Below are 25,780 nucleotides of genomic sequence, written 5' to 3' on the forward strand. Positions count from 1 at the left end.
ATTTGTTCACAAATAAATGATGAAAAAGAAAAAAAAAAGACAGTCGGACGTCCTTCGTTTGTTGTCCCCCTTTCGTTTCATATTGAAACGAGAGAAAAGAAGTAGATTCAAAGTAAATAAAACAAGGAAAAAGGCAGAGCCACTTCTTCTCTTTTCTTTGCACTGGGGTCATGGAAAATGGAGGTACTAGTCGAAACGTTTTAAAAGCTTTAGATATACACACAGATAATGCCAGATATGAACTGACTATAACCATAAGGTTAAAGAGACGATTCACTGACCGCTGTAACCCAAAAGGTTTTTAACAGAGAAATGACAGCAACACAACGCAAAGTTGCATAATCTCCAGACGGGAACGGATCATAGTTTATGAAGGCGATTCAATCAAGCGTATAAAGCATTTCTTCCTGCTGTAGAGTTAATTCTTAATGACTTTTTCCTTTTTTTTCTGTGTGTCTCTTTTAGCGGCACAACGTGGAATAAAAACAAACGAAAGTGAGACGATAAAAGGCTCTTTAAAATCAAATGTGTGTGGGGCTGGGCTATGATGTCGTTCTTCCTCCTTTTTTTGTATAGTATATAAATATATTCCATCGTTCGTTAATGACCCCCTTTTTTTCCCGTTGTGCGTCGTATTCATACGCGGAATTTGTCGATTCGCCGCGCCGCATACGACGAGAGAAGCTAATCACTGTTACATATAAAAATGGGAAATTCCAGCATTCCTACATTTTTTTTTATCTTGTTCGTCTTTTGTTCAAAAGAAATTTATTTTTTTTTTTTTCAAATTATTTTTTAGTTTTGTTGTATCGACAGGATAATATCATTCACGGCCCAGTCACGCTCTCTTCGGTTCAAAGAGTCAGGTGAAGGAAATAGAATTTAAAATAAAAAAAGAGGGACGACGTTATATACAACTGAAAAAGAAAACTTTCTTTCCCTTCGTCGTTCCAGACACACACAAGAAAAAATCAAGTGAAAAAAAAAAATGCTTAGATCACGGGGCCATTTTTATTTTTTTTCCCTTACACCCGAGCCGCCAAGACGAAGTTCCTCACTCATCCGGGTCCTTCTTTTTTCTTGGGAGCCTTGCACGCGCAAGTGTCGGATTGCCTTCATACACCCCATGCTGTTTTTAAACTTTTTTTTTTTCTTCTTTTCCCCTTTTCTTCTTTCAATCGACTCGATGCCTCTGAACACAAGTTGCCGGAAGCTTTGATTCTTTGTGGGCCGATGGATCTGCTGGTTGTAGAGCTGTCCCTTTTTTTTTTTTCGTGACTTAATATATTAAGACCATTCAAAGTGCCTTGTAACTCTTTACGTCTCGAATTCTCTTGTCGAGCGACGATATATACACGTACATTTCGGAGTTTGTTCGATGCTGTTATTCTCTTTTACGCCCTTTCGCCGTCCTTATGTTTCTTTCCGCCATTTTCTTTTTTTGTGTGACTCAAGTCTCGTTCCATGTGCTCATACCAGCTGGATTTCTTTTGCTTGAACTTTTTGCTGTCAACGCTATGAAACAAAGATGTCAACTGATATTCCGCCATAAACCAAAAAACAAATAATTATGTCCGTAAAAAGTCAAGAGAGAAACGGGTGGACACACATCCGCTCGTGCATCAACTGTAAAAAAAAAAAAATCTGAATTTCTGATGCATCTATAGGCTTCCGTGCGAGGCATCTTTAAACATCGCACAAGCCGCTACGTTGTATACCAAAAAAGAAGAAGAAAATACCTAACCAAATCACATCCATCTTGTCGAAAAGAGCTCGAGATTTCTATTTTTCCAGCAGTGTTGACATGTCCAGCAGTAGCCTCAATGGTCGAGACAAACAGACACGCAAACAAACACACACACAAACTCGGCCTTTCGTTTTTTTGGTCGGTCTACAGTCTCTGGTTACATTCCTCCTCTTGAATTGAGTAGGAAGAAAGAAAGGGAACTTTTCTTTCTTTCCCTATTTGCCGTGTCGTTTCACGTTAAATGCGTATACTGTGTGTGTGTGTGTGCGGCTTGTACAGAACGTGTAACCCGAGTCCTGCCTTTCTGAACACACACCCTTCAGCCTGTGTAGCGGAGACATCAAATCTGGAACCATTTCAAGAAGGTTTTCTTTCCTTTTTCGTTTGTGTCGCTTTGCCAGTTTTGGTTTTGTTTCGTATTTTGATGATTTTTTCAACTGAATACACACAATCCACTTATCGTGACGTGGATTTGTGGATGAGAGAGAAAACCAAACGAGCCTCTATATCCTTTTTATTTTTGTGAGGATATAGGGGGAGAGATTGAAATAGAAAAAAAAGGCCGAGTCATGGTGCATTGGTGCACAGCACGAAATTTCGACTTGAGTGAATCTAAGCGCACGAGCGCCGCACCCGATATTATTTACAATTCCCCCCCCAAAAAAAAAAATAAACGAAGAAAAGAAAATCAAAATTGAACAAAAAGAAAATGCACAAAAAAAATAAAAAATAAACTAATCGCTAGATCGACATTTGAAATTCAAAGCCATACACTCGGCAACATGTCCTACGTGAACGTATAGAGTAGCCCACTTGGCTATTATTTATCACGAAAATGATAAACATCTTTACTCCGGTGTTCACTTTCCAAGTCGTATATATATTTATCAAATACTGCCACCAACATACCGCCTCCTTGTTGCTCTTTCGTTCTGTTTACCTCCTTGGCTATACTGTCGTTCTCCAAAGCTTATTATCCCGCCCTTTTTCTTTTTTTTTAATGTGAAATAAAATTCTAAAAGACAAGGCGAACGATATACTTAAAAAACAAACAACAAACGCCGCGTGACTCTCTCACGACTTTTTGGCACGTCCTTGCGTCATCACTCGTCTATATATTCCTCGTTGGTCTTTTTTCGGGTTGGGTTATTATTTATTACGGCTAGTTAAAAGCACTAACATAGTTATATATACATCTATTTAAAAAGCCGTGAATATATAGCGTTACAAGGTCGTATATAAAGTCAGCATCGGTTTGCGTGGTTTTCAAATTGAACAGACCAACGAAATGAAATAAAAAGAAGAAATGAATCAATGTGTGGAACAATAAAAAGTCCAGCTATTTTTTAAAAAAATTCTTTTGGATCTCCAAATTAAAACCACAATGGCACGCACATGGACTCAAATCACGCAATTCCAAAGAGGGAGGGGGTGAATATCAATCGGAAAACACCTATTGTTGCCGAAAGGAAATAAAGACAACAAACGAAATGACAGACGGGACAGGATTACGCATGTGAACAACGTGTGACGATGATTGTGTGTGTACATTCTCGTACGATTGTTTTATCGTGTTCTTTCTGGCGTACGATGACGATAAGATGCGAGAATGCGCTCGATTGGCCATCGCCTCCACACGTGGAGAGACAGACACATGTACACAAGAAAAGAAAGGAAAAATGGCCCGCGTGGCCGCGCCCTTGACGTTTGTGTACACACACACACACGCCTCAGCTCGATTACCATAAATACCCCTTGCTGTGAAATGACCGACAAGGGCTCCCGCGGCTACCTCCCGATGCTTTAGCTGCCGGTTATTTCCATTCAAGTGTGTTATTTTACTTCTTTCTTTCGTTTTTGGGTTGCTGCTTATTCCTATCTCCCTTTCTTTCTCTTCTTTCTCTAGAAAATCTAGAAATATAACGGAATGAAATCGTAGGAATTCAAGACAACAAAAATCTTTTCGTGTGAACGACGTGAGGTACAAGAGAAGCCGGCCGAGAGGCTCAACATTTTCATCGGCCTATAAAGCTTTTAAAAGGATCGCTTTTTGCTCCGGTGCAGTACCGTAGCGACTCTTTTTTCGGAGTAAAAAAAAAAAAACTATAAAAAGAAAACAGGGAACCGTATCGTAGAAGACGCACAGCTTCAATGAATTTCAAATCGAGGAAAGAGACGAACGATATACATTAAACATGAGCTAAAAAAACAAAACAAAAAAAGACCTTAAAGAAAAGAGATAGACGAACAAGAGGAGCAAACAAAGTGGCTAGCAAGAGGAACACATCAGTGATATACGAAACAGAGATTTTGTCTTATTTTCTTCGAGTCACTCGTTAGTTTGTTGAATAATGCACAACCACCAGCTCTACTTCGAACCCAAAGTTTTGTTTCCCCTTCGAATTCTTATAGGCATTTCTTCATCCTTCTCTTCTTTATGATTCGATGCTCAAATAAATTCGAGTGCCATTCTGTTATCAATAAGAAACGATTTCTTTTGTCCTGGCGCATACATCGTTTACAGCAAGTAGCCAAAAAATGTCCGATGATTCTCTTTGTCACTGTCTTTCAAGATGTGAGCCGTGGCTAAAATTGGCCATAAATAAATCACTGAACTGCGACATGAATCGTAGTGTTCAATGCATTCCAATCTGCTTGGCTATCCATATCCAGGTAACGCGAAATAGCAGATCACATCACGGTGAAAAGTTTGTGCGGCGTGTCGCAAGTTTGATTGTCTGTCGCCTATATGGATGGCATGAATTTCGGGTTCACCGGTTATTGCGCCATCAACTCCGGGCATTTTTCTTTTGATTATTTAACAACCGTACAATGCGTTGCAAAGGTGGAAGAGAGAAAGCAAGTTCATCACACAGGACAACAGAGTTTATATAGGGCCCAACATTCGAGAGGACCACCACTATAACTAAAAGAAAATAAAGTATAGTCGAGAGGGGTCGACCACTGCTGGAACCCCCCATCGTTCAAACATTATTGTGTCGCCCATATAAAATCTGGACGCTGAACTAAAGGTGTTCAGTTCTCCAAAACACTATAAGGATGTATTCTTTCTAAGCTCGGCAACACCAAGAATAAAACATTTTTTTTCTTTTTCTTCCCTCTTCCTCTCGGGCGACCCCCACTTTACCTCCCGGGTCTTTATTATTGACTGATTACTCTGTTATACACAAAATATAGCCAGTGGCGGGGGGGCGTTTTCTTTCTTCATTTTTCTTTTTTTTTTTTGTAACCCCCCTTAAAAATAAAAAAAAAATATATTCATTTCTTTTTTTCAAACTCTCCCTTCTCTACGGCCCTCATTCTCATGCGCAATTGCGGCTCTTCGGACCAATACACTCCAGCAATTCCAAGAGGTGTACAGTATATAGAAGAGGGGGGTCATTTCAAACCTGGCGGGCGCCCTGGAACAATGGAAAGGCCATAGGCCAAAGCTAGTGGAAGAAAGAAGAGGAATGATGGCAATAAGTCCATGTACTATGGCAGCTACCACTAGCGACTACCAGCAGACAAGAGAACTTGACATTTATGAGCATTCTTCAGCAGGCCGCCGTGTTCCCTTTTCCCCTTCGTTTATATAACACGTAACGTCTGCGTGTGTACGTACATACACTAGAGAGAGACGTGTTTTCTGTCGACAGTCATAATGAAAAAAACAAAAACAAAAACAAAAACCGACACTTGAATGAGACGACCGGGACCCCTAGAAAAGAAAGAAGCGCCCCGTGAATTGAATGATTCGAACGTAGCAACGGTAATATAACGGTCTAAGCTCACGGACCCGACTTCTTTTCATCCCCTACTGTATTCGTTTTGTTTCGTTTTTTTTTCATGAATACAAATAGAAAAAATGCATTTTTTGATTTTTGAGACAAAAAAATTAATAAATTCTAAGAGAAGACGGAAAGGTACGAGAACAAAACAAATACACAGTGGGAAAATCAAAGAAGCTGTCGAAACAAAGGGGAAGAGTCAATCGAGTGTGAACCTTTTTTTTTTTTGTTCCCCTGCGTGTTGTCAGGACGAGGAGTGTAGAAAAACGAAAATGGACGCGACAGACCAATTGGGGAAAAATACGAAAAAAAAATAAAAATAAAAGGTGACGTGAGCGCAACACCTGTAATTTGCACCCGGAACTGGAACAAGTCCCCCCCTAAGCATAAAAAGAAAAAAGAAAAATTGGGGAGAAATACAAGAGGAAAAAAAAACAACACAAAAAAAAACCTCTAAACAAAACAAAAAAAATTATGTACAATGACGACCAAACGTGACTTTAGCTCTACGACGTGCGTTCCGGCAACAGCCGAGTTGGCCAGTTCGGTGCTGCGTCTGACCCTTAACGCGCACACACTCCCCATCCGTATGTTGATTTTTTTGTTTTGTTCCTCTCACTCTGTTTCCCCCCCACAAAAGTTGTTTATCAACTAGGACCTTTAAAAAAATATATATATTTAAATGCACCTGCCGATGTTTGTTGAGTTCGACACTTTAATCTACTGCCATATACGCTTGAAAGAGAAAGAAAACGTGACGGGTGGTCAATCCAGCCGGAAGATGGTACTCGACTGACGATGTTCGATATTATATAGTCGCAACAGAATGAATGTCGTGAATATACGAGAGGCCGTTATATTTGTCGATGGAGGAATTTTACCGGGAATGAATTGCGGGATTATCTGAAAAATCCACGCACGTTTCCCTCGCCATCCCGCAAAAAAAAAAAGGAGTTACATATATATATTTTTTTTAAAGGTTTCACAACCCCAAATAAAAAGAGAGACATCACGGTACTATAAAAGTAAGGCAACAATGCGCTTCGTCTCAGTCGTGAAAAAAAAAAAAAAGAGAAGAGTTCGAGTTCTGTTCAGGTGAATACGGCAATCAGTTCTTTCATTTTTTTTATTTAAAAAGGTTGGACTAGCATGTCCCCTTCTCTTATTGCGCCATTCTAAACCAATAAATATACACCCCGTCATTGTGCAATGTTCCTAAACAAACCGGAGATGAATAAACCATCAAGCTGACTAGAAAAAGAAAAATGTTAGAACGAGCACGACAACTCTCTCTTTTTCCTTTTTTTCTGTCCAACTATAAACACAACAACAAAAATAAAAAAGAGCGGGTATAAAATTGTGGTTGGCAGTCCCGCGGACAGCGGAAGTCGTTGCCTCTGCATCCGCAGTTACACTATTGGCAAAAAAAATATATAAAAATAAACTAACCCATCGCATCACGCAATGCGAAAGAAAATAGAAAGTCAACAAGTGATCCATCGATTGAAAACAAAAGAGCTCAAACGCAGCACTCATTTGAATATAAGGAAAACAAATAATGAGGGGATTTGTCTAAATAGAAGCGATTGTTACGTTCAGCTTTTGCGACCCTGTTAGGTATCTTTGCGTTGATTTGTTGCATTTTCTTTCTCTTTTTCGTTTAGAAGACGTATGTCTTTTCTTTTGTGTGTCGACGTTTATGTTAAAATGCTTGGATTTGTTCTAAAACGGGTCCCATATTTCATCCCATTTTCTGCCAATCCTATTGATGTCGTCATGCCAGTTCACACGCACTCAACGTTTAGTGATCGTGTCACACACTTGGCCGCTTCTACGTTCTCTTCCTGTTAGAAGAGCGCGGGGCCATGTCGAGAAACGAAAATCGGTTGGTGCGTGTCAGAGGTGTACAGTGTTATACGTCTGTCGTGGAGCGGGGGAAGATATACAGCAAGGAATAATAAGAGCACTGGCTGTGAACGACAGAAAAGGGAAGTAATAAGCGCACAGCGAAGAACACGTAGAAAGTAAATACATATATATGAAAGACGATGGCTATTTAGACTAACTAGTACAAGGAACTGTACACGTCTAGGGTTTCCATGATATCTCCTGGGTAACTCAAACCATGGCAACGTCAACTTTTGGCAGCTCTTTATTTCTCATCAGCTGTTGCGCTTCCTGTATGACACCTGAGTCGTCCGGAATAAGGAAAAATGATGACGGGATATACTCTAGTAGGTCTTTTGTCTTATCCCGTAAAGGGAACCCCCTCATGTTACAATACCAACCTGAAAAATGTGTCAAAAATCTTGCTCGACAAAACGAGAGGATAGAAAAACACACACTAACAAAAAAAAATGATTTCCCTCTTCAAAAATGATCAACGAAAAATCTCGCCTGCTTATTTCAACGTGCCTTCCAGGTAAAACAAACATCCAAATTACGAATATCTCCCCCCCCCCCATATTTGAAAAATAACTGGGGGTCTCGACGAGGAAAGCTTTTAAAACAGGGCGTAGGTTCTGTTGCGTGTGTGGTGGTTCCTGGCCGTTACGGGTCCAACTCTGGATATGCATCAATGAAGGAGAGCCCTCTCACTTGGAAAACGGGGAGATGGGGGGGTGAACTCAAATAAGTGGCTATATAAGAACAGGGAGCTACCTATAAGAAAGACAAAACAAAATCCGTTTTTCTTCTTTTTGTGGTTGTTGAAATACAATAAGAAAACTAAAAGAGAAAAAGAAAAATCTCGATTCTGTTATCGGTCGAATCCCAGTCGCAACATGGAGCTGCTATTAGCGCCCCGGCATAGCCGTGCCTGTTAGCACAGCCCATGGTTCCAGACACACACAAAAAAAATGCTAACTCGGTCGACTGTATCAGAACGAAAGAAAGAGAGGAAAAAAAAAAGACTTGACGGAGGAAAAAAGATGAAAAAGACCGGAGAAGGGAAACGAGGGAACCGAGAAAAAAAGAAAAAGAAGGAGGAAAAAAAACAAAAAAGAAGCCTGACAACAATTAGCCGTGACTGTATCCTATATAGTATATTTATATATTATATAAAGAGAGAGAAAAATAAAAAAAAAAAAAAATGAAAAGAAATTCAACGTCTTAAACAAGACAGCCAAGAGAGGCACACACACGAGCGGACAAGCCATTTCCTTCCCCACTCTTTGCCTTTAGATGTAATCGCATTTCCCTTCGTTAGCCTCTCCATTTGGCCATAGTCTCTTGTTTCTTTTGTTCTTTGTATGTTCCTTGTACCAAGTAAACCGTTCGGTCAAACATCAAAAATAAAGGACGAAGTCGAAAGCGTTTTAGAGACGTATAGTGCGTAGCTATGCGCTCTTCGACGTCCTTCTATTCGTTTTTAGATTAAAAAAAAAAAAAAGTGAGACGAACCCTTAGAATAAATAGAGGACTCGTGTTTTGCATCAAGGCCACCATTAATTATACATCGCTCGGCTCGTTGGCTGTCGCCTAAAAATTTGAATAAAAACAACACAACTGGTTGGTCCATTTCAATTTTTCGATCGCCTTTTTTTTTGTGTGTGTGTTTTAATAAAAAAAAACTCCGAACGCTACAGCAAAATGCCGAAGTGCGTCGCGGTTAGGTTATAATCTTATCGAATCGTGTGTCTGTGGAGCTTCTGCCTCAATGGAAAATAAGAAATGGGGTGGAAAAGAAGAAAAAAAGGAGAGACATATCTATCGTCTCTCATTTGGAACCGTCCCTTATCGCTGCAAGGAACTTGTATAAGTCAGCCAGCCGAAATCTCGTTATATTATTGAGAGGAAAAGGTGTTGGGTGTGCGTCATTTGTTGCGCCTTTTTTTTTGTCACTTCTTTCATCGCTCTCTTATTTCCTGCGCGTTGCGTTTTTGAAGAAAAAAATTTAAAGTTAAAAAACAAAACAAAAAAAACAAGGGACCTTAATGTGCATTCCCTATAACGTTGTCATGATCGCTCCCGTAAACTCAATTGATTGTCAATCTGATCTTTAAAAAAACCAAACGGGAATGCTGTCTAATCAACGTATAATTAAATTTTCCGTTTTTATTTTTGTTTTTTTACCTTGGAGATTGTTGGACGTGAAAACGGATTAGTTCCATTCAACTTGTCGACTTCATGTCGTTAGAAGAATGGGATAATAATAGCTGCCGTCATAATAGCGTCTCGAGGAATGAACGATGAAAAAGAAAAGCGAAACGAAAACGTGAAAAGCCATCCGTCAGAAAATAGACACCAGTCGGGGGGACGAGTTGGACGCCTCATCACATTCCGTCTTGTCGTATAACACGCAGATCACGCTGACCGGAGAGGCAGACCGTTGAAAGAGTAGCCCTTTTATCCCACATCGTCATAATGGGGGAAGCAAAAAAATCAAAAAAGGATCAAGGAAAACAAAAGAATTCTAAACAGAAAGTCTCCATCACGACAAGAGACTTGCATGGGGAAGACGGGATCCGAACGCAAAAACATATAATCATCGGTCCCGGCGCCAAGAGTTTTATGTGTCACGGAAAGGAGAAGCCGATCACGCGCGTCACACACACTCATGCTCTCGTCCGTCTTCTTAAGACCTTCTTATTCTTGTCCAAATATGAAGATAATGTAACACATTGTGGCCAAAAAGAATATGACTCATCGAAGGTTATGTATAGGTCTGCAGCCAGCCTTTTGTTACGAACCTCCGTCTTCATGCATTTTTTAGTTCTTGCCTTGTCTCACCTGTGTGGTTCGGCCTTTCTTCTCTCTTTCGCATTGCCTCTCTCTCTCTGTTTTTCTATTCCCCCTTTTTTTTTAAAATCATTTCTGGCGCGAGGAGAAGCCAAAATAATCGCACATCGTCAGTCGCTAAACGTTGGACCCATCATCTGCAATTATCTCCTTCTTCTCCTTTCGGCCAAACATCGATGGGACTAGCACGTCATAATGCGACCTCAAATCGCTGGCTCTTGTGCCGCAAAGAATTTTTCTTTCAACAACAAAAAAAATTGATAACTTGCTTCTTTGCTTTTCGTCGTGAACAAGATTTACGTTCAGAGATACCGACGTACGCATAATACGTATGCATAGATATTTTATATATTTTTTCTTCTTCTTGTAAAACCACAATGCTGATGGGTTCATTTTTTCCGAGAACCAACGTCTATACGCGCTGTACAAACCCAATAGACTCCCTCCATTTTTTATTTATACACAGCACTCGTGTTCTTTTCTTTCCCTTTTTTTCTCTCTCTCGAAAGGATTCAAATCGGCTGTGTCGTAACAGACTTTACACGGAATAAAGGGTAAAAAGAAACACCACTGGTAAGCTGTAATAATCCGGTAAACGGACCGGCACTGGGTATAAAGAGGGTGAAACGGTAGAGAGATGTATATACATAGTAAACGTTAAATACATTGTCCTTCTATATGCATTATCGCATTTTCTTTTTTAGACTTTAATCACAGGGTAAGAGTCGATGACGATAGAAGTGTAGGGTATAGGGGGGGAGACACGGATAGGAGGGGGGCAGATATAATAGCACCACATAGTAGCGCAAAAGGAAGAGAAGAATCTTTGTAATTTTTTTTTTAACGCATTATCTGAAATATTTATTTTAAAGTGTTTTGTTGAAGAGAGAAAAGTGGCGGTTGTTTAAAGAAAAAAAAAACAAAAAAAAACGAAGGTGTAAAAGAAATGAGAGGAAGAGACGTATAGTATCCAAAGGTAGTAGAGAGAGAGAGAGGGTGATGAAGAATTACCTGGCGGGCAGAGGCATTCTGCCGGTGTTGAAGCGACTTGTCTTGCGATGCGGCTGCGAGCCTGACTGCTACCGCTACCAGCATCAGCGCTGGCGGGTAAGAGCATCAGTTTGCTGTCCAGCAAGGCCTGCAATTTAGCGTCGAGCTGCGGGTCGTCGATCGTCAGCGAGGTCTTTAGTCGTTGTTCGACTAGCAAAAGACGCCGATGAGCTGACGCGTTTTGAGACCAAGTCACCGCGCACAAGAGAACGCTCAGAGCGGACAAGACGAGCGCCAGCGCACAGTACCGTCGCCAAACCAGGTGATTTTTGCTGTCCAGCTGACCTGACGGTAACGAATTTCCGACTCCGCAATAGCAATCTGATGACGTTAACAAGGTGGATGGTTTCTTCTCATCCGACCGGCCGGTTGGGTCGTGGTCCGTCATTTTCTCGCCTTTGATTTGTGTGGCCTAGTTGGCGCTGAACGCTTCCGCAATTGTTCAATCGGATCGATCTTGATTAACGCAGTGATTAATATCCCAATGCCAATCGCATTCGCATCAATCAATTGAAATTGACATGATAGTTTCACTATCGATCCCACTCTTTGCAGCTGAACATGCGCTAGGAAATTGAATAAATACTTGTCGCAAAATTCAAAGACGCACGCACACAAAAATCTTTTTCCTTCGCTTTCTTTTTCTTTCCCCACAACGTCCCGAGAATGCAACACACGAAACACGGCAATGCTATTTATCTGCTGTTGGAGAAATATTATAGATATATATATATATATTTTTTTTTCACTAACAACGCACTAGACACATCCAATCACGAAGGCAGTGGGCAAACTACTGACGGAGCATGGAGAAGCTCAGACATACAGACCTTAACGGTCCCCCAGTGCTCGTTTCTACACCACTAACGGCTCCTCCCCCTTTCTACCTCATCTTCTCGCTAGCTGCTTCTAAAGCGCTGTGAAAAAAGCAAATAAATGGAAAATAAAATGTCCTTAGTGAAACTTTGAGAGAAAACAAAAACAATCGTACCCCAGTGATATTTACCGCAATGACCAATTTTTTTTAGCAGACCATCTTGGTTCCGTGCTTAATAAGAACACAGGTCAGCACTTTGCGCAGTATGAAACACGAAAATAAGTAAATAGTATTTGATGTATAAACTTTGATATGAGTAATTTGATTGCTCTGTAAACATTTTATTAAATATATATATCTTTTTAGATTCAAAACTGTCTGATTGATTAAATTTCTGTTGCGGTAACGTTCTTATTTTATCCATACCGATTATACGCTGCAACCCTTTCTTGGCTTGTTCTAGGGATAATGCACATACACCATGAAACGGTTAACGTGTAGCAATAACTTTGCGCTGTTGGCTTATTAGTCAACAGTTACCAATAAATTTTTAACAAGATTAGGGTTTTTGACCTCATGATTCAAAATTGTAAGACAGCCAAATGGCCTTACCAAAATTTATTACGCTGTAGGTATTAGAATTTGTTAGTGTATTAGTAAAATGAATAGTGAAAAACTTCTTCAAAGTAGTCAGACTCAGCTATGAGGATAATTTTGAGAACATTTGCAAACTTTTTCATTCATTCTACAGCGTTGATGGAATAGCAACCTACAATAGGCGATCGAACTTTTACAATGCCATCTGGTGACTGAAAATTTTCTACCTTAACAGAAGTTCAAATCCTTTCCACTAGGCGAAAAACAATCGCCGTGCGGTAAAAATTGTAACCACCATGCTACAAGCTACATGTTATCTATCGAGTTTCATTTTAAAAAATTCAGAAATTGGAATCGTCTGCTTCCTTCCCTCGTGGTCTATTCATCAAGCATTCATTACTTGTGGCTGTCGGAAAAGACGTGTTGGTCTTCAACTTCATTACGATTGAAGCTTATTACTTAGCTGAAAAGGATGCCACCTAAAAAACAAAAACATAAAAAGAGGGTAAATTCAATCTTGTGTACTTCACTTGACAAACTTACAAGAGGAAATTCCATTTTCTAGAAAAATAAGCCCAAGAAAAACTGGGACGAGCCAGAAGAAATTAAACGGGCACCTCACTCTATTGTTGTTTTCCGTGGAAATGTCGGAAAATACATCGAAACATTGATGAAGGATTTCCGACGAGTGATGGAGCCTAATACAGCATCTAGCCTCAAAGCAACAGAAAAGAATTCCATTAAGGATTTCGTGGCAATTGCTGGCCCACTTCACGTCACTCACTTGGTCATGTTTTCACGTTCTGAACTGAGCCCCTTCCTTCGAATCTGTCGTCTTCCCCATGGTCCAACATTAACCTTCAAAATTTTGGAGTATAGCTTATCCAAAGATGTTGTTTCAATTCAAAAACGACAGAACACGTATGACAAACAATATCTGACTCACCCACTAGTTGTTTTGAACAACTTTGCTGGTGAAGAACTTAAATTAAAATTGATGACATCCATGTTCCAAAATATGTTTCCCTCAATCAATGTGGCTAAGGTGTGTAAGATTAAGATTATTTCTATAGGGAAATATTTAAAAAATTATTACTTATATTTTGCCCATGCTTTATAGGTGAAATTGAACACAATTCGTCGTTGTGTTCTATTACATTATTATCCTGAGGATGGAAGCGTGGAATTTCGTCATTATTCTATCAAGGCGGTGCCTGTTGGTGTTTCCAAAGCTATCAAAAAGCTTGTTTCAAGTAATGTACCTAACCTGGGAAAATTGAACGACATTTCCGAGTTCATTGAAAAGTACAGTCAATTTTTTCGAATACTGTTTTTGAAGTTGCGATAACAATTTGTCATATTTTACTTGTTAGATCCGGCCAATTTTCAGAGAGCGAAGCTGAAGACGATCCTGTAAGTAATGTGACTCTACCGCAAAACTTAGCTGGTAGAGGCTCCAAAGCTGGTGCAAAATCGGCTGTACGTATGATTGAACTGGGTCCAAGAATTCGTATGGAACTGATAAAAATCGAAGAAGGTATACTTGATGGTGAAGTTCTTTACCACCAGTTCATCCAGAAGACTGAGGAAGAAAAGAAAATAATTCGGCAACGTAGAGAAACAAGACGGTATGGCATATGATCACACTTATCCGTAAGATGTCCCCTAACTTTTGCTTTGAATTTTAGGAAAAACGAAGAGAAAGTGCGTAAAATCCAGGAAGCACAAAGAAAAAAGAAAGAAGAAGTAAAAGAGAAACACAGGGAAAAGTCTATGGAAGGTATGAAGCGGAAACAAGACAAAGAAGCTCTCGGAAAGTTTGCTGAAAACGAGGAAGAGGCTGCAGAAGATGACGACGCGGAATATTATCGAAGTGAAGTCGGACAGGAACCGGAGAAAGGTATGGAATACTGCAAAGGGTTTGAAGCCAGAACTGAAAAGATTTAAATTTAAAATTTGCCTTAGATCTGTTCACTGCACGCGCCAAAAGTGCCAAGTCGTCTCTGTCTGGGCCAGCAGCTAAGAGGGCTAAAATCGAGAAAAAGAAAATGGAGAAAAACAGTAAAGGCAAATCTGGTGAGAAAAGATCGGCCAAAGATCCGGGTGATTCTCGGCGAAAAAATTTCAAATCTGGACGATCTCCAAAATCAACTGGAAAACCGAATAGTAAAATCGGTTTTAAAGGCGCTTCAAAAGTACAGCGGAAACGGTAATTTTCACGTTCAAGTCCCAAGACGCAATCCGAAAGAATTTAAATGCATTAATACACACAGTTTTAATTGCGTTTTGTATTACATTCGGTATTCGCTTCCGATTTCGATAGCAATTCTCTAACGTGTTTGAAACTACTTATTTACAGACCAGTGAGCATTCAATCTCTAATTCTAAAATCACTCTGAAATCACGACTGGTTTCACTTCTGAATGTTTACGGACATAGCGACATACAAACTAATCCACACTAACACTTCAGACTACAGAACTGTAAACGCAGCTTTATTTATTTCAAATTGCGACCGTTGCTAGAAGGACCGTTATATCATCAGGTTTTCCACCTAGAAGAAAAAATTAACACTTTTTCCTAGTGCAATAAGTTTTGTTCGTATTACCAACAGCTCGAATTCCATAATCTCGAGCTCTCTGGGCAAACGGCGACATGTATCTCCCGTCGAAGGACAAATTTCTCGCCATCAACGCAATACTGTTCGCCGTTTGTTGAACACACAACTGATCTCTTACTCCACCAAGCTTGCTAAGTTCGGCTACAAGTACTGGTTGTGGAACATTGTCAAAGACCCCATCAGTCGCCAGTAGAATAACATCACCATCTTGCACAGCAAATTGACTTTGGCTAGCAGACTGTGGACTGCAATAAAACAAATACTAGACTAGTTTTATTACAAAAGTTAATTGGTTTCTAATTACCTATCACTCAAGGCAGAGCCATGATGTCCTGGAGGAGGTAAGGCCAACTGAAAGGGAGTATTGAAATAATGTTGCTGTTCTTCAGATTTATGAACCACCTGGCCTTTTCTAACCACCAAAAATCCAGAATCTCCAATATTTACTGTAAATAAATTATTTGATTCATGCTCCAAAATTAGAATACATGCAGTGCTGCTTCCTGCAATAATAGTAGATATTAGTCTGGTGATTCTTTAATTTTGATGATGAAGACCTACCTGTAATTGGCCGTTTAGAATGCAATAATTCATGAAAGGCAGCAGACAAGAGATCAACAGGATTTCGAAAATTACAAGGGTTGCTGATTGAGGTTATTCTTTCAATTGACCTCAACAATGACAATGAGAAATCACTTGGATCAACTCCATAATCTCTCCATCCTCCAACACCATCTGCAACAGCTAAAAGAACAAGAGCAAATATTTGGAGGAACAACAAATAATGAGAACAGTATCAGTTACCTAAAACATCTGCACTGTCTACATTTTTTACAAGCCAAGCATCATCACCTATTTGGCTTTTTCGGACTTTGCCAGATTTGAAACTTTTTGGGAAACCAGCAACAGCAGAAACCAATTTTGGTCTGGACTTGGGGGACACATTTTCATTTGTAGTATTTGCAACTGCCGTACGGGAGGTTCCACTAGAGCTGCTTGATGAGGAACAGTTATACAATCCATTGACTATTGAACGCGACAATAAACGGCCATAAACACTATGCATGGTTACGGTGAGTAAGCTGCCGTGGTAAAAAATAACTCAACTAAAACGTATCTTTTTAACCTCTGAAGTATTTTCTGTTTTTAATATGGACGCTGTTGCATGATATAACACAAATAGCACAAAAAGAACGAATCGAAGTTACCGATGACCACTGAACTAAGTTCTTTTACACTTTTACACAACAACCAGACGACGACTATTTAACACCAACACGACGTGAATGCATAAATCAGACTCGTTTTCAATAACATTCTGAAAATAACTTTCAACCGAATAATTACATATGGTGTTTGTTCCTTCTTTCAGTGTTACTGCACTGCTTAAATTTCCCAGAGGCAAATCATTATAGTCATGTGATTTGGATATTTTTTGTAGAAAATGGATAAAGGAATATATTTGTGTACGCAGAGCTGCAGAAGTTGCTTATATCTCCAATAGATGGCTTAATTGGTCAATCATCCACCATGTTTTGTCTTGCAGATGGCGTTGCCTTTGTATTCTTTAATTTTCTTTTCTCTTACCCGTCCCCCTTATTGGTCAGGGTAAATTGTCGGCGCTCAGCAGCGATGACAGTAGTCAACGTCAGTAACGTAAGGTAACGTGTTGTTATACTGCGTTGGAAGTAAACTTCAACGAAAACTATTTCCAAGAGGGTTAAGCTATTTTCTATCAAATTTGTATTGTCATTCATCACAAATGACAGCTGAAAGATTAAGTCCGGGAGATCCAAACTCATTTTCAAGGCCAGGTAATTTCCGATCGAACTCGATATCACTATAGTTAGTATCACACTTGGGGATTGGTAAATACTACCCTAGGCCAAAAACCTAACTCCAATTGTGGATCATAATGCAAATTTGGACAGTAGACTAATTCTAGAGCTTGGCATATTTAATAGATGAAGTTAAAGTAACCCACATGGACCTTGTGTTGGATGTGAGTTTTGATGCAAAGACATTGTCAGGTCATGTTGTACTATCAGTTGAGAAAGTTAATGTTGAAGCAAATGTATTGGTAAGTTACAGTTTTCATTAGAAGGTTGTTTTAGTGAGAATGTAATCTAATTGCTTGGAGTATTAAATGTAGATTCTTGACAGCAGAGATTTGACAGTATCTATGGTACAGGACTTTGATACTAAGCAATCATTAAAGTATGAACTTGCGTCAAGCTCCACAACTTTTGGTGAGAAACTGGAAATTCATCTCCCAGACAGTCCAAACTTCAAGTATTAATTTACATTGTGTCCTTAAATTTGCCTTATCTTCAAGAGTGTCAATACTTAAACAATCAATAAGCATTTGATACTTCATCTTAGGCCCAAAATATCAGTACATTATACTACTTCACCAAAATCCACTGCCTTACAGTGGCTCTGCCCAGAACAAACTTTGGGGAAAAAACATCCATTTCTTTTCAGCCAGTGCCAGGTAATTCACAGCATTCTAGACTGAAAGAAAAGAAACAAAAAATAAATAAATAAATAAAAAAATCAACAGCGACAACAACCATAAATTTAATTTTTTTATAGGCTATTCATTGCCGCTCGTTGGTTCCTTGTCAAGATACACCAAGCAATAAAGTTACCTACGAAGCCAAAGTATAGTATTTTTCCCTCCCGCCCCGCCCCCCTCCTTTCTTTTTCGTAAAATAAAATATATTTTGTTGTTGTTGTTTTTTTTCCTGAAAGATAACGGCGCCGCATGACTTAACTGTATTGATGAGCGCCATTCGCCAGGGAGAGCCCGTCAAAAATGACGATAAAAAAATCCACAAATTTCATCAGCCGGTACTCATCCCCTCATATCTGTATGGTCAAGTCCAAGCATAAGATAATATGTCATCTATGTTCTCTCTTCTCAATCAATCACGTTTTTGATAGATTGGCCATTGTTGTTGGAGATTTAGAATCCCGTCAGATAGGCCCGCGGTCTCACGTTTGGTCCGAACCCGCTTTGCTAGATAAGGCTGCTTACGAGTTTGCGGAAGTATGACCTGAATGGTAAATTCTTTAAAATGGATAGACCAATATAACTATTATTATTTTGCAGACTGAGGCTCAGCTGAGTGCCGCTGAAGATGTTTGCGGACCATATGTCTGGGGAGTGTACGATTTGCTCGTGTTACCTCCTTCATTTCCCTTTGGAGGCATGGAGAATCCTTGTTTGACTTTTGTCACGCCTACTTTGATAGTTAGTTTTCTTTCATTGCAAGGCGAAACCTTATTGATTGTTTTTGGTCTAGGCAGGAGACCGTTCGCTTGTAGATGTCATTGCACACGAGATTGCCCATAGTTGGACTGGAAACTTGGTCACTAATAGCAACTTCGAACACTTTTGGTTGAACGAAGGTAAATATTTACTCTATGCATAATACTAATACATAAGTAAAGCTAACCTGGATAAATATCTTGTACCATACATGTTATGCTTGGTGTCAATACTTTCCACCCCGCTATAATAAATCCAATTTTTGAAATAGGTTTTACTGTTTTCGTTGAGCGGAAAATCGTGGGGCGTCTTCATGGCGAACCTTTTCGCCATTTTGCAGCCATTGGCGGAAAAACATATTTAGCCGATACGGTATGCTTTGGTGTTTTGTTCTTGTCGTTTAATGAATTTCCTTCAAATGATTTGCGGCACACTTGATTTTTTCATAGATTGAATCGATGGGAGCATCGAACCCTTTGACGTCCTTGATGCCAGACCTTACTGGTATCGACCCCGACGATTCATTCTCAACGGTTCCTTATGAAAAAGGACAAGCATTTCTCTGGTATCTGGAAGAATTAGTTGGCGGCCCAGGTAAATCTGATTTTCTTCATCCACAATATCGAAGCGCCATAAAATGATTTACTTCAATGTTTGAAGGCGAGTTTGACCCTTTTCTGAAATCGTATATCGCCAATTTCCAATATCGCTCAATCGAAACGGATGATTTTGTTCAGTATCTTAAACATTACTTCCAAAATACTGCAGCCGCCGAAAAACTTGAAAAAGTTGATTGGCAAACTTGGTTTCACTCTCCTGGAATGCCGCCAACGTTTGTCAAGTAACTTGATTAATGATGTTGATCTGGGCGTCTTTTTTTCTTTTCTTAATAAAATGTTTTTATAGCTATGATGACAGTTTAGCCGTACCTTGCAAAGAACTCTGTCAGCTGTGGAGTGATTGGAATAACAAGGGTTGCCCCGAACCTATCCCTATGTCGCCTGAGGATTTAAAGACACTGTCTCCCTCACAGATTCAAGAATTCTTGGCCCAATTATTGCTCGGACCTCCTCTGTCATGCCAAACTATCGAAAAAATGCAACAAATTTATGGCCTCAACGGCGTCCAAAATGCGGAAATTAAATTTAGGTATGCTTTTTCTCTTCGTGTTAATGTGATCAAATTCCACAGTCGTCGTATGAGTGCAGGTGGTTACGTCTGTGTCTGAGAGCGCAGTACAAAGAATCGATTCCTTTGGCGGTTCAGTTTGCAACTTCACAAGGACGAATGAAGTATTGCCGACCGATTTTTAGGTATTATTGGTATTTTTGTTTAGCATTGCAAGTTTGTGTACACATTTAAATATATTTTTTAGGGATTTGTATAACTGGGAAGATGCCCGGTCGTCGGCATTGGAAGCCTATGATAAAGTAAAGGACCAATGGATGTACGTGTGTGCGTACACAGTGGGAAAAGACCTTCATGTAATCCAGTGATTTTACTTCGACAATAGTCTAAATGGCGATTGAAGTAATGGTTTGAAAGAGAAAAAAAAAACAACTATAGTAATCAATAAAAAGACTTCGGGGAATTGCTTGTAGAACCAATTTTTTTCCGATGTTGTATAATTTTTCATGTAAATCACTTACAGGAATGTGCACGAGTGATAAAGTACAGCAGAACGCCAAATGTATTAAAAACATGTTGCTGATAACTACAACAAAAACTGCTCTACTGATTGCCTCATCATTTGGCGACGGGATCGCAGTCGAAGCTCTTCTCGAAGGTTTATGGGTACAAGTTCAGGCGTTTTTACGTCTTCCATTGTGACTCTACATCCATAACAAAGAACAACACTCCAATCTTTCATTGTTCCGGCATCCATTGTTTTGCAGCATTGTTTTTCTGGATTACTACAGTTAGCATTACAGGCTGCTGACTGCTGTTGAGCGTTGGTGCTATATGGCTCAGATTCAAGATCGTTTAAACCACTCGGTCCACTTCGCGAAATAGTCTGCGAAATGCTTCGAGCGGTAGATGCACTACAGAGAGTTGACTCTTCAATGGCTGAGAGGCATAACAGACAACGAGAATCGTCTTTAAACTCGGAAGAACTCCTATCGACACCGACGTTCGATTTGAGTTTGTCGCTGGTACGAAATAAAGTTGATATCGTAGCAGGAAAATTTGCTTGTAATGTAACTACAAACTCTTCGGTTAATCGCCCAATACTGGCAGTCGGACCTAACTAGATAGTGCACTTCGTTTTAGAGCCCTGCTGTAGAGTGGTTGGAAAGAGATTACCTTTGATGACAATGTTGGTAAACACAGGGAATCAACCTCCAAAAAATTTGCTAAATAGGCAACTTCTTTATCGACAAACTCGCGCATGGGTCGCAGGAAAACTACACCTGTGCGTGAATCGGCAAATCCCTGTAACAGGTTGAAATTAATTTGGGGTAAAGGTATATGGAAAACCAGCAGCTACTTACAATTTCTTGAGCAATTTGTGCCCCTCTTCCTTGACCGACAGCAGATAGTAGCTGACCAGCCAATCTAGTAGCATTGGGACCCAAAAACACTTTAGGGTAATTTAAATGGGTAGCTAAGAGCGTAATCAGACGCTGTTTCAAACGTAGGAGCAAATCTTCCTTTGCCGTAAGGCTTTTTACGGAACCAAAAAGTTGCTCAAGTTGGTTTGCGTAAACCGAAGGTTCAACTTCGTAAGAATTCTTCTGTAGCTTCACACCACTGATGTCTGCCGCCAAGCTGTATTCAAGGCTACAAATGTAGACATCCAGGCAGTTTCTTTTAGCATATTCAAGGATAAAATCTGCACTAGCCTTTCTTTCTTCCTTGGGAAGATTTAAAATTCCACCTTCTGAAAAACATATACAACTCAACAATTATTCATAATTCTCTCATTAAGATATTCTTTCAGGTTTACTTACCATCTATGTGCAACAAACTGGGTTTGATAACCAATTTCATTTTGTTGGAGTCTGATGCTTCTAAACCTTGCTTGATAAGGTGTATCATAGACCCACTAGACAATCCACCAGAATATGCTAATAAAACATGTTCGTTGTGCTGGAGTGCACGAGCTTTTCCAAGGGTTGAACGGAATTTATGGACAGCATACTTCATGAAGCAGTCCCTGAAGTGGGAACACCAATATTAAAATGCTAAACCAGGAATTAAATTTACCTTACCGGCAATATGGGTCTGTTTTACGAAGAAGAACCTGGGCCTTTACAATCCGACATTTGCGGCATACAGCATCTTTACTAATAAGAAGGGGTTGAAATTGTTTTTCCTCATTGAACTTATATTTATCTTACAAAGGTAATGTTGGAGTTGCAACCATGGTATCGGCGAGTAAATTTTCTTCATTAATGGAACACATGTTGAACTTTTTCACATATGTGAACGTCAAACAATTCAAAAATGTAGCAGAGGATTATACCAGATCGGGCAAAAATGAGGACACTGCACGAGCCGTGGAAAATAACCGAACCCTCCAAAATATCATGTCGTCTGCTTCAGACAAATTGTGTTTGCCAAAAAACTATTTTCTGCCTAAGCAATCTAAATGAAAAATGTTTAATTCATGACTGATTGAAATATTAAAAAATAAAAAATTTGAATTTGTACTAATTGACAAAACCAAAGTTCTTTCATCGCATTAACCTGCATTAACCTTCCATGAAATCTTGGCAACTCCCAAGCCGTAGCTAAATAGCATCTCGTCTCCCATTGCATCAGCTGGTGTATCCCGGCTAGACACGTTTATAACGTGATATTTTTGGTTAATTGCTGGTGTTGCAGGATTAATATTTTTTCAACCATGGCTGAAGAAGAAGCAGTAAGTCTTTTAGTTACCACTGTTTTTTGTTTCAAATTATCGTAACATACTTATGTTTTTGTCAAGATCTTCGATCCATCTTTGAAGAAGAAGAAGAAAAAAGCAAAGAAGACTCCATTTGATTTTGATGCAGCTCTAGCCGGCGGAACAGCTGGTAATGAACCTGCCGAAGTGGAAGTAGGGAAAGAGAACGAGAATCCTGAAGAGGAAGAAATAAAAGAAGTTGATGACCTGGATCTGGAGAGCTTTGGCAAGAAGAAGAAGAAGTCAAAGAAGAAGGCTTTCCCAATTGAGGACCTTGAAGTAGCCTCACCTGAAGTAGAAGGTCAAGATGGAGAGGCAGTTGAAGATCAAGAAGACTTAGATCTTGATTTTTCTAAAAGTTTAAAGAAAAAGAAAAAGAAGAAAATCACTGGTGCTGTAGAAGAAGAAAAAGATGAAAAAGGTGAGAAAATGCTGTGTTTAGCAGAAGATTTTTTAACCATAAATTCTCTGCAGAGGAAAGCACTGGTGTTGCATGGACCACTGATGGAGACTACACATATGATGAGTTGCTTAATAGAGTTTTCAACATCATGAGAGAAAAGAATCCAGAAATGGTAGCAGGAGAAAAGAAAAAGTTTACAATGAGGCCTCCACAGGTTGTCCGAATTGGAACTAAGAAAACATCTTTTGCAAATTTCTCCGAAATCTGCAAAATGTACGTGCTTTTAAAAAACTATTATTATGCTTAGTTTTTATTGTAATATAACATTGATTTGACAGGTTACATAGGCAACCAAAACACGTATTAGCCTTTCTTCTGGCCGAGCTTGGTACCAGTGGATCTGTCGATGGTAACAACCAACTCATCATCAAAGGTCGTTTTCAGCAAAAACAGATGGAAAATGTGTTACGTCGTTACGTGAAAGAATACGTTACTTGTCATACGTGCCGATCGCCCGACACAATTCTTCAGAAGGATACTCGTCTCTTCTTCCTACAGTGTGAAACGTGTGGTTCAAGATGTTCTGTGGCCTCGATTAAGTCGGGTTTCCAGGCCGTGACCGGAAAACGTGCGGCCATTCGAGCCAAAACGGCGTAAATTGGTTCGTTTTGAAAAGGAAAATATGTGCTGTGTTCTGTCATAACGTGAGAAATAAATTTCTTTCGTTTTAATTTAATTTTTTACTATTTAATAATTAATGGCGTAATAATAAATATTTTACAGCACAAATTTCACTTTCAAGAGAATGCAAGTTAAGGTAAATACTATGTCTCAATTTTGTTCTCATTGAATATTAGCTCCACTAGTCATTTTACATAACTTAAAGATGCTCGACATACACATCGCTTTGATCTGGAGGAACACCTTCGCCAAAGCTTGTTTCTGATCTGGTTATTTCGTAAGGTTTGTCTTCGTTTGTCGCATCCCTTTTTTCCTTCGAAGGAGAAACGCAATCGCGCTGTATCAAAGAAATATGGTCAAGCTGTGCATCCACGACGCCTTCAGTATCTTCCGGCTGAACAGAGGAAAACCAATTTCCAATGATCGGTACCACTGACAGGCCCCGGATACCAGGCGGAGCTGGTTGTTCATTGGTCTCGGAGCTTAGCAATCCACTTCCGTTCAATTTCGATTGACCTTTGTAAAGTGGTATGTATAGAGCCAAGTCGTCATCGTCAGCATCCATCCGCTTTCTTTTGCGCTGTAATATTAAAGAATATTATGAAATGAATCTAAGTTGCTTTATAAAATGTATAGACTTACGCCTGATCCAGGTGCAACGTCACGAGGCGATCCAGATTGCCGTACCGATAGCAACTCGGACAGCGATTTCCACAAGCGGACGAACAAACTGTTCTTTGATATTCTGCGAGGCTTCACAGTCAATGAGAAAATTTGAATAGAAATTTTTATGTTGTTTTAGAAATATTGTTACTAACAGGTTCAGGAGACCAAGAAGGGAATTCCTCTGTTCCTTCCAAATCTTGAATAGCCAGGCGCCACATTCGAATTTTAGAAGCCTAAGAAGAACATTCTTTGAACACCTTTGCTTTTTTTTTACTGAAAGTGAATGCTTACCATTTGTTGGCGCAAATCCCGAATTGGGGTTGAAATTGTGCTTTGAGACAAATCTTCCATCAACGATACGCAGCTGGGATCAAACATACTTTCATCGACGGTAGTAGATACTGACGAGAAGGGTGTCCAATTTTCTGCTTCAGATGATTTTTCTTTGTTACAGGGTGTACCTAGTTTACACACAAAAAGGTTCATAACAAAATACTCAACTAACTTGTTTTATAATGAGACAATTACCATTTGAAGAATTTGATATGTGACGGAGATTCAATAACTTTGGAAGTCCATTTATTTCGGTCCCGATAGTATTTGAGGATGCTGACACCAAATAACTATTTGCCTTGGGTGATTGCTTATCTTTTACTGTATCTTCAAAATGGAAATCAGCATACACAATAGTCTATTCTTCTTTCAATTACTGCAACTTACGATTAGGAACAACTAAGTTTTCCACCACATGAAGTAGGTGATCAACTGCATTCAGAGATATCCTAACCACCTTAAATTTTTTTAATTTTTGGAAAAATCCTCCTTCTCGATTTGTGACCTTAACATGAATTTGGAAGTAACAAATATTTTTTTAAGGAATTGTCCACACAAATTTTGAATTAAACATTTACCATTCTTCTTGTAAAAAAATGTGAGCCTCCAATAAATAAAGTTGATAAAACCAAGGTACCCAGGGCCACTGAATAAAAATATTTAGCAGTTAACTTTATTTCTTGCAGTAACTAAAAATCTGGGTGCGTGGGAGGAAATAATTCCACAGAGTTGCAAGAAAGATCTGCTTGATTAACATTAACTTACTAAATTTGTGGACAAAGGAAACTTTTGCTAGATACGCCCCAGAGGTACGAGTAAATTCGTGAAATCCTGCGGCAATCAATGCCAGAGTGCTACGTTGATCTTCATGGCGGCCATAGCTAGCCATACTATTGAAAATGATGGGAAATTCAAGAAATTACTGTGACGAGCAGAAACGTAGGCAGTGAGTTTCGATACAAACTCCGAAAGACTGAAGGATTCTTTGTCTTCAAGCAGCTGAGTTGGCTAATCGTATCCCAAGGGAAAATAAACTAGTCACCACAAGGAAAGCATGTATCGTGTATTTCGCTCATGGACAACTAGGGGCATATACTTTGAATTTGAAACAGTCCGGCGCCGCCATGAGCGTAATTACTAATTGCAGATTTACGCTGTTGCCACCATTGGAA

The 25,780-nt window shown here is 39.5% G+C and overlaps 7 protein-coding genes across 29 annotated transcripts in view; 3 read left to right on the forward strand and 4 right to left on the reverse strand.

Annotated features, from left to right (window-relative positions):
* The window catches only part of LOC116928664 (collagen alpha chain CG42342), a 46,310-nt gene extending 34,173 nt beyond the window's left edge, over nucleotides 1-12,137 (reverse strand). For 19 of the 20 annotated variants that reach the window (XM_045178655.1, XM_045178643.1, XM_045178626.1 and 16 more), the window contains exon 1: nucleotides 11,290-12,136. In XM_045178655.1, coding sequence (XP_045034590.1) covers nucleotides 11,290-11,716 — 427 coding nt within the window. In that variant the 5' untranslated portion in view covers nucleotides 11,717-12,136. Of the gene's footprint in view, nucleotides 1-11,289 lie in introns of all 20 variants that reach the window. The other variant, XM_045178636.1, reaches the window with a different exon arrangement.
* Nucleotides 12,138-13,089: 952 nt separating this feature from the next.
* LOC116928759 (protein Peter pan) lies at nucleotides 13,090-15,026 on the forward strand. The gene is made up of 6 exons (XM_045178675.1): nucleotides 13,090-13,247; nucleotides 13,308-13,787; nucleotides 13,863-14,047; nucleotides 14,116-14,370; nucleotides 14,431-14,642; nucleotides 14,708-15,026. The coding sequence occupies exons 1-6, from the start codon at nucleotides 13,215-13,217 to the stop codon at nucleotides 14,953-14,955; spliced, it is 1,413 nt and encodes a 470-aa protein (XP_045034610.1). The 5' UTR covers nucleotides 13,090-13,214; the 3' UTR covers nucleotides 14,956-15,026.
* LOC116928806 (protein phosphatase PTC7 homolog) lies at nucleotides 15,011-16,826 on the reverse strand. The gene is made up of 5 exons (XM_032935930.2): nucleotides 16,167-16,826; nucleotides 15,924-16,106; nucleotides 15,667-15,865; nucleotides 15,351-15,607; nucleotides 15,011-15,296 (listed from the first exon to the last, which is right to left on the reverse strand). Exons 1-5 carry the CDS (start codon nucleotides 16,426-16,428, stop codon nucleotides 15,247-15,249), a joined length of 951 nt encoding a protein of 316 aa, XP_032791821.2. The 5' UTR covers nucleotides 16,429-16,826; the 3' UTR covers nucleotides 15,011-15,246.
* Nucleotides 16,827-16,962: 136 nt separating this feature from the next.
* On the forward strand, nucleotides 16,963-20,227 carry LOC116928748 (leukotriene A-4 hydrolase). Its single transcript, XM_032935848.2, has 15 exons — nucleotides 16,963-17,176; nucleotides 17,327-17,442; nucleotides 17,515-17,654; nucleotides 17,745-17,856; nucleotides 17,958-18,026; nucleotides 18,117-18,235; nucleotides 18,309-18,414; nucleotides 18,478-18,618; nucleotides 18,671-18,776; nucleotides 18,908-19,008; nucleotides 19,086-19,230; nucleotides 19,297-19,477; nucleotides 19,543-19,785; nucleotides 19,845-19,949; nucleotides 20,012-20,227. The coding sequence occupies exons 1-15, from the start codon at nucleotides 17,125-17,127 to the stop codon at nucleotides 20,130-20,132; spliced, it is 1,857 nt and encodes a 618-aa protein (XP_032791739.2). The 5' UTR covers nucleotides 16,963-17,124; the 3' UTR covers nucleotides 20,133-20,227.
* Nucleotides 20,228-20,308: 81 nt separating this feature from the next.
* Nucleotides 20,309-22,184, reverse strand: LOC116928767 (cytoplasmic tRNA 2-thiolation protein 2-B). Of its 2 annotated transcripts, none has more exons than XM_032935868.2 (6): nucleotides 21,978-22,184; nucleotides 21,849-21,923; nucleotides 21,588-21,793; nucleotides 21,129-21,517; nucleotides 20,941-21,069; nucleotides 20,309-20,884 (listed from the first exon to the last, which is right to left on the reverse strand). In XM_032935868.2, exons 1-6 carry the CDS (start codon nucleotides 22,040-22,042, stop codon nucleotides 20,351-20,353), a joined length of 1,398 nt encoding a protein of 465 aa, XP_032791759.2. In that variant the 5' UTR covers nucleotides 22,043-22,184; the 3' UTR covers nucleotides 20,309-20,350. The 2 variants fall into 2 exon arrangements, with proteins under 2 accessions (XP_032791759.2, XP_032791768.2); XM_032935877.2 differs by having other exon boundaries at nucleotides 21,849-21,918; nucleotides 21,978-22,182.
* Nucleotides 22,185-22,340: 156 nt separating this feature from the next.
* On the forward strand, nucleotides 22,341-23,659 carry LOC116928815 (eukaryotic translation initiation factor 2 subunit 2). Its single transcript, XM_032935940.2, has 4 exons — nucleotides 22,341-22,501; nucleotides 22,568-22,946; nucleotides 23,000-23,201; nucleotides 23,267-23,659. Exons 1-4 carry the CDS (start codon nucleotides 22,484-22,486, stop codon nucleotides 23,583-23,585), a joined length of 918 nt encoding a protein of 305 aa, XP_032791831.2. The 5' UTR covers nucleotides 22,341-22,483; the 3' UTR covers nucleotides 23,586-23,659.
* A 100-nt stretch (nucleotides 23,660-23,759) lies between these two features.
* LOC116928780 lies at nucleotides 23,760-25,715 on the reverse strand. Of its 3 annotated transcripts, XM_032935896.2 has the most exons (9): nucleotides 25,573-25,715; nucleotides 25,374-25,498; nucleotides 25,187-25,254; nucleotides 24,996-25,113; nucleotides 24,804-24,935; nucleotides 24,567-24,736; nucleotides 24,428-24,508; nucleotides 24,252-24,362; nucleotides 23,760-24,189 (listed from the first exon to the last, which is right to left on the reverse strand). In XM_032935896.2, the coding sequence occupies exons 2-9, from the start codon at nucleotides 25,495-25,497 to the stop codon at nucleotides 23,809-23,811; spliced, it is 1,185 nt and encodes a 394-aa protein (XP_032791787.2). In that variant the 5' UTR covers nucleotide 25,498; nucleotides 25,573-25,715; the 3' UTR covers nucleotides 23,760-23,808. The 3 variants fall into 3 exon arrangements, with proteins under 3 accessions (XP_032791787.2, XP_032791796.2, XP_032791779.2); XM_032935905.2 differs by having other exon boundaries at nucleotides 24,804-24,929; nucleotides 25,374-25,698; XM_032935888.2 differs by having other exon boundaries at nucleotides 25,374-25,695.
* Nucleotides 25,716-25,780: the final 65 nt, after the last annotated feature.

This window comes from Daphnia magna, linkage group LG1 (assembly GCF_020631705.1).
Source record: "Daphnia magna isolate NIES linkage group LG1, ASM2063170v1.1, whole genome shotgun sequence".
Classification (NCBI taxonomy): Eukaryota; Metazoa; Arthropoda; class Branchiopoda; order Diplostraca; family Daphniidae; genus Daphnia; species Daphnia magna.

Coding starts and splice junctions, on each gene's coding strand:
- LOC116928780 (XM_032935896.2), bottom strand. CDS start 25,497: ATGGCTAGCTATGGCCGCCATGAAGATCAACGTAGCACTCTGGCATTG. Junction 24,936..24,995: donor AAACTTAGTTGTTCCTAATC/GTAAGTTGCAGT, acceptor TCCATTTTGAAG/ATACAGTAAAAGATAAGCAA. Junction 24,737..24,803: donor CATATCAAATTCTTCAAATG/GTAATTGTCTCA, acceptor TGTGTAAACTAG/GTACACCCTGTAACAAAGAA.
- LOC116928815 (XM_032935940.2), top strand. Junction 22,947..22,999: donor AGAAGAAAAAGATGAAAAAG/GTGAGAAAATGC, acceptor AATTCTCTGCAG/AGGAAAGCACTGGTGTTGCA. Junction 23,202..23,266: donor TTCTCCGAAATCTGCAAAAT/GTACGTGCTTTT, acceptor TTGATTTGACAG/GTTACATAGGCAACCAAAAC.
- LOC116928806 (XM_032935930.2), bottom strand. CDS start 16,428: ATGCATAGTGTTTATGGCCGTTTATTGTCGCGTTCAATAGTCAATGGA. Junction 15,866..15,923: donor TTCTAAACGGCCAATTACAG/GTAGGTCTTCAT, acceptor CTATTATTGCAG/GAAGCAGCACTGCATGTATT. Junction 15,297..15,350: donor TTATGGAATTCGAGCTGTTG/GTAATACGAACA, acceptor TTTTTCTTCTAG/GTGGAAAACCTGATGATATA.
- LOC116928767 (XM_032935868.2), bottom strand. CDS start 22,042: ATGTGTTCCATTAATGAAGAAAATTTACTCGCCGATACCATGGTTGCA. Junction 21,924..21,977: donor GCAACTCCAACATTACCTTT/GTAAGATAAATA, acceptor CCTTCTTATTAG/TAAAGATGCTGTATGCCGCA. Junction 21,518..21,587: donor CAGTTTGTTGCACATAGATG/GTAAGTAAACCT, acceptor TATGTTTTTCAG/AAGGTGGAATTTTAAATCTT.
- LOC116928748 (XM_032935848.2), top strand. CDS start 17,125: ATGACAGCTGAAAGATTAAGTCCGGGAGATCCAAACTCATTTTCAAGG. Junction 18,415..18,477: donor CTGCTTACGAGTTTGCGGAA/GTATGACCTGAA, acceptor ATTATTTTGCAG/ACTGAGGCTCAGCTGAGTGC. Junction 19,786..19,844: donor AATGCGGAAATTAAATTTAG/GTATGCTTTTTC, acceptor GTATGAGTGCAG/GTGGTTACGTCTGTGTCTGA.
- LOC116928759 (XM_045178675.1), top strand. CDS start 13,215: ATGCCACCTAAAAAACAAAAACATAAAAAGAGG. Junction 13,248..13,307: donor AACAAAAACATAAAAAGAGG/GTAAATTCAATC, acceptor TCCATTTTCTAG/AAAAATAAGCCCAAGAAAAA. Junction 14,048..14,115: donor ATTTCCGAGTTCATTGAAAA/GTACAGTCAATT, acceptor TTTACTTGTTAG/ATCCGGCCAATTTTCAGAGA.